This window comes from Hemiscyllium ocellatum, chromosome 8, assembly GCF_020745735.1.
Source record: "Hemiscyllium ocellatum isolate sHemOce1 chromosome 8, sHemOce1.pat.X.cur, whole genome shotgun sequence".
Classification (NCBI taxonomy): domain Eukaryota; kingdom Metazoa; phylum Chordata; class Chondrichthyes; order Orectolobiformes; family Hemiscylliidae; genus Hemiscyllium; species Hemiscyllium ocellatum.
The window spans coordinates 27654735-27660849 of NC_083408.1; the positions used below are offsets into that span (position 1 = coordinate 27654735).

Genomic DNA, 6115 nt, shown 5'->3' on the forward strand with positions numbered 1-6115 from the left:
ACCTCTCTGCTATTTTGCCTCCAGTGTGACTCATTTGGTATCAGGTTTGTTTCCGAATGGTGGAGCAGGCCGCAAGGGTTGAATGGCCTGCTCCTGCTCCTAGTTTCAATGTTATTTTCGGTACCATTGGTTCTGGGACTCGACTGGTTAATTCAGACAGGAATGCCATGTCAAACTCTCCTAGCCTCTCAGAAGGTGGGTCAGGGAACATAATCAAACTGGGAGTCAGTTTTCCAACTGTGGGTTAAAATGTTGAGCATTAAGTTCCAAGAAAGTTTCAGGGTGGGATTCGTAAACATATCCTGAATATTCGTTAATGCCCCCAACCACTGAATTACTTTCACATGCACAGAAAACACACATGTTCACAAACGCATGAGGCATGTAGTACCTAGCAGAGTACACATCACCCTCCAGGCTCCAGTGAGTGTAACCTTCTTCCGTTCCTCTGCTCCTTGATAACCAAAGTGATTCCTTATGCATTAGGGACACAGCATTAGGGATGAAGCCTCTCCATGTTGAATGCCTCATGAGAAATCTCAGTCACATGAAGTGTCTGGCTTGTCGTTAACTGCTTAGAGTGTTGGCTTGAAGACCAACCAGGCTAATAGCCAAGCTAGGCAGCCAAGTATGCTGAGGCCAATAGACCTGACTGGGGCAGCCAACTCAGGACCAGCTTTTATCCCATGAAAGCCTCTGATAAAAAGCTCTCACCTCTCTGTACATTCTCCTTGTTGTGTTGGAAGGTCAGTGAACTGGTGGTGCAGGAGTTGCTAAGTGTAGCAGTTCCTCTGGAGATGCCTGTTGTACGTAACAGCCGTGTGTGGTGGTAATCTTACCATATTAACTCTCACTCTCAGTGCGTTGACTCTCAGTGGTACATACCTTGGCAGGGCACTGCAGATCATTCACTCTCTTGTGGCTCTTGAGCCGCACATGGACACTGACCTCTGTAGCCTTTTATGGTCATTCAGGATGGCCTCTAGTTACCAGCTACATGGAAGTCAGCTTCAGTTCTCTCCCTGATAGCCTTCAGGAGAAGCCAATTTCTAAAACATGGTCTCAAACATCTCCAGGGAGAGAGTCTTGAGCAGAGATTGAGAGATGGTCATGGGTTGCAGGAAGTGACTCACTATCTGGTTACCTTTTCAATGTGGCACCTGGATGTTACCTCCCAGAAGATCCCAGTGGGCATCAAACAGTTTTACCACACACCTGTAAAAGGTGGTGTCTTACTCACACATGGAAATGTAATGAGATGGGAAGAACATAATCACTTAGGAATCCCTGACAATAATTCTCTTCCCTGTTTACGTCTGCCTCCACATTCAGTCTCCAACAACAATTCCACCCGTTGTTTTCCAGATGTTAAACTGACAGTCATAAGGAGTATGTTTAATCATTTCTTTAAAATGTCTGTGGAATCCGTAATAATGTTTGAAAGGAATTTGTAATAGTTTGCATTAAATTGCAATTTTCTTGCATAATAAATACTGGTGCATGTGGCCTGGAGACCATTGACCTGGAAGTAGAAACAATAGGGAGGAAATCCTGACCAGCAACTCTGTGGCTGGCAGGCACAAAGGATAGGTATAAACAGATGAGCTGGAGGGCAAGCCCCTCCTGATGAAGAATTCATGCCCGAAACATCAATTCTCCTGCTTGTCGGATGCTGCCTGACCTGCTGTGCTTTTCTAGCAACACACTTTTCGATAATTGCAGACACAAAGAGAACCTAGACAGAGACAGGAAAAAAGAACATAGAGACTTTTTATGATCTTTTTTGTTTGGTAGAAAAGGAGCCAAGAGTTCTTGAATGCTTTGGATGAGATGGCAGTAATGGTCTAAAACCTGGAAAGCTGTGTAAATAGCTCAAAAGCATTAAAGAGCTGGGTGTTTTCTCAGAAGTGGCTAACCCATGAACTGGGTTCTTGACTGAAAATGAAATCTATCAGGACTGTCATGATTTCATAGAATTAGCTATGAAGAGAGGTTAGATAGACTGGGTTTGTTTTCACTAGAACGCAGGAATTTGAGGGATGACCTGATAGAATTTTATAAGATTGTGAATGGCATGGATAGAGTGGAAAGTATGAGGCTTTTTCCCAGGGTGAAGGGATCAATTATTAGGGGACACAGACTCATGGTACGATGGGCAGGGAGGGAGTTTAAAAAAGATGTGCGAGGCAAGTTTTTCATACAAAGGGTAGCAAGTGCCTGGAACAGGCTGCCAGGGGAGTGGTGGAAGCAGACACAAAAGCAGCATTCAAGAAACACTTGACAAATATATGGATAGGAAGGGAATAGAGGGATACAGAACCTGTAAGTGAAGACAGTTTTAGTATGGAAGGGCAAATTGTGTCGGTGCAAGCTTGGATGGCCAAAGGGCCTGTTTCTGTGCTGTATTGTTTTGCTGTATTTAATTATTGATGGTAATCACACCTGTAAAGTTCAAGGGTGAAAGCTACCCAGTGTAAAGAAAGAATACTGTTGAGCTCAGTAGTTGTGTATGTGAGGTGCATTGTTGTGGTGTTGCAAGATGTAAGTTTGTTGTATTGACTATTTAAAGTGAATTTATTATTTTATTTGAAGCATCACTTGTCTGTAATTTCATGTTTCATTTGCGTTGGTTCTGATTTATGTGAAAGGAAAAGTTATAAGTGATGGAAGCAGGTACAATTACAACATTTAAAAGGCATCTAGATGGGTTTATGAATAGAGGGATGTGGGCGAAATTCTGGCAAATGGGACTAGATTAATTTACGATAATTGATCAGCTTGGACAAGGGTCTGTTTCCGTGCTGTACAACTCCATGACTCTAAATGATGTTTTGTTTGTAAATTGAGATTGTTGGGTCCATTTGGGTATGTTGGTTTACAGATCCCCTGGGATACTGCCACATGGCAGTCTCATTGGCCTTTAACACTGTTGAAGAGCAGACATGGGGTTCCAGAAAGCATTCCTCCATTGTTCAACACCATCAAATGGTGGAATCTAGCTTCAAAAGAATACACTGTGCATACGCCTACAAAACACTTAATACACCGCAATAGTATGTCATAGTTTCTGGTCTGCTTGATAGACAATGAAAACTGCTGCATGAAGGGAGACTCTTTGCACTATTTCCTCTGTATTCCCTGCTGCTACCAATTCCAATCCTGATAGGATTAGCCTATATATTGTATAATGACATTTCTAATTGTAATACAGAGATCACTTTTACTGAGGGGCCCTCCCGTAGATAAATTGCTTCTCAGACGCATCCCAAAACTTAAGTTTAAAAATTGGGGGCGGGGGGGTGCTGCAGTGTCAGAGATATTGTGTTTCATGTGATATGTTAAACTAAGGGACCCACTGGCCCTCTGAGCAAAAATGTAAAAGGCACTTATTCGAAGAAGAGGAGAGAGGAGTTAACACCATCATCAGGGACAATATTACTTCCTCAACCAATATTGACCAAACCAATGATTATCGTATCACTGAATGGGGCATTTCCAACACCCATTTCCAAAATAGTTAATTTGCACATAAATCATTTTTTGAGACATCAGTTGTGAAAGATGCTGTATAATCGGGGATTATTTTCTTCCTTAGGTTTCTGTAGGATATCAGGCGATGGAGGGCACACTCGAGCGAATGCACAAATTGCAACCCGGAGGGATTAAGGTAGGAACTGGTTGGAGGAACAGTAAAGAGGGGGAACTGTTTTCAAAAGCTCCACGTGTCAGACAGGTACAGCCAGCTATACGGTCACATTCCCTCTTACAGCAATCTGAGAGCACAATGACATGTTTCACTTCATTTAACAGTCCTCCTGGGCCTGAGTATAACTGCTGAGTTAACACTTGGCAGTTTTGAGCAGAGGTTCTGCTCCTGATGGGAGTTGGGGCTCAGGCTTGACCCACATTGGGATCTTGCTGGCAGAAACCGGAGCGAGGTGTGGCAATCGATCTGAGTGACACCGGAATTAAGAAGTGTCAGAAATGTTTGATTAATTTTGGAGTGCTAACACTCCTGTGTGATTGTCACAGCCATGCAGTCGTTCCTTGTTGGAATTGCAGTCCAACAGGCAGTTGGATTCAGTAGTGGACTCCGGATGAGAGAAGTCAGTGGTCGTTGAGATTGCAGAATTTGACCCTGATACTTTCTTGTAGAAGATGCAACAACAGGTCACAGGATCAGGAGCCAGTGTCCGACAATGTATCCCTTTTCTCCAGTCAGCCATTGAATAACAGTCCCACCTCCGAGTCAGAAGATTGTGGGTTCAATTTCCACTTTAAAGGCTTCTTTTTTTTTTAGATTACTTACAGATTAGATTAGTTACAGTGTGGAAACAGGCCCTTCAGCCCAACAAGTCCACACTGACCTACCGAAGCACAACCCACCCATACCCCTACATTTACCCCTTACCTAACACTACGGGCAATTTAGCATGGCCAATTCACCTGACCCGCTCACCTGACCCGCACATCTTTGGATTGTGGAAGGAAACCGGAGCACCCGGAGGAAACCCACGCAGACACGGGGAGAATGTGCAAACTCCACACAGTCCGTTGCCTGAGGCAGGAATTGAACCCGGGTCTCTGGCGCTGTAAGGCAGCAGTGCTAACCACTGTGCCACCGTGCCGCCCATAATCTGCAGATAATCGGACAGTCCAGTGCTGGACAAAGGGAGGGATGGTCTGTGAATAAGATATTAAGCCAAGGCTCCAATTATAAATGTGTTCCACAACTTTTCTTTCTAACCTTTTTGACATAAATTGTGTGGGCCCTTTCCTTTTCTCACGGCTGGCTTAAATGGGCCTTTGCACATGTTTCACATCCATGGGGCTTAGAGGGAACATTGCCAAGAGCTCTCCCATTTGGTTCTAAACAATCCAGTGGCACTAGTCAAAGAATTAGAAAGAAAAACCAGACCTGAAATGTTAACTCTGATATTTCTTCACAGACACTGCCAGACCTGCTGAGTTTTTCCAGCAATTTCTGGCTTTGTTCCTGATTTACAACATCTGCAGTTCTTTCGGATTTTATAAAGAATTGGAGATCTTGCCTAAGTCCCAGCTAATACTTATTCCTTGATCTTCCCCTAAACACATAGTAACATATCATTATCTAATAAGTTAATGGCTGTTTATCCAAGTGTCTAAAACGAAGCCAAAAGTTGTTCTGACAAAGGATCACTGGATTGTAACATTAACTCTGTTTCTTTTCTCTCTAGCTGCCTGCCAGACCTGCTAAGTTTCTCCAGAAATTTCTGTAATTGTTTGAAATAATTGGTTGGTTGTAATTTTCCAAAACTTATTGGACTTGGGAAGGTTCCTTTAGATTAGAAAATAACTAATGTGACTCATTTACCAATAAAGGAGGCAGAAAGAGGGAAACTGCAGGCAAGTTAGATTAACATCTGTCACAGGGAAAACATTAGAAGCCATTATTAAAGATGTTCTAATAGGGCACTTGTTCAACACAGTTTTGTCAAAAGGAAGCCATGTTTAATTAATTTATTTGAATTCTTTGAAGAAATTCAATTCTAGTCTCCCTGTTGTTGGATGTTATGAAACTTGAAAGGGTTCAGAAAAGATTGACAAGGATGTTGCCAGGGTTAGAGGCTGAACAGGCTGGGGCTGTTTTCCCTGGAGCATCGAAGGGGTGACCTTATAGAGGTTTACAAAATGGTGCATGGAAAGGGTGGTTAGACAAGGCCTTTTCCCTGGGTGGGGAAGTCCAAAACAAGAGGGCATAGGTTTAGGGTGAGAGGGATAAGATTTAAATGGGACCTAAGGGGAAATTTCTTTTCACAGAGAGGGTGGTGCATGTAGGGAATGAGCTGCCAGAGGGAGTGGTGGAGGCTGGTACAATTACAACATTTAAAAGGCATTTGGATAGGTATATGAATAGGAAGGGTTTAGAGGGATATGGGTCAAGTGCTGGCAAATGGAAGCAGTTTAGTTTAGGATATCTGGTCGGCCTGGTCGAGTTGGACCGATAAGTCCATTTCCATGCTGTGCATCTCTGATTCTAAATAACTTGTGCTGTAGTCAAAGAGAAACCAGTGGATGTAGTGTGTATGGATTTCCAGAAGACAGTTGATAGGTTATTGCAGAAAATTAAATA

At 43.1% G+C, this 6115-nt stretch overlaps 1 protein-coding gene across 1 annotated transcript in view; it reads left to right on the plus strand.

Moving 5' to 3' along the window:
• sptbn5 (spectrin, beta, non-erythrocytic 5) overlaps nt 1-690 on the plus strand; it is a 191233-nt gene extending 190543 nt beyond the window's left edge. Inside the window, exon 64 of the mRNA XM_060828644.1 lies at nt 580-690. Coding sequence (XP_060684627.1) covers nt 580-690 — 111 coding nt within the window. The remainder of the gene's footprint in view (nt 1-579) is intronic.
• The last annotated feature ends 5425 nt before the right edge of the window (nt 691-6115 follow it).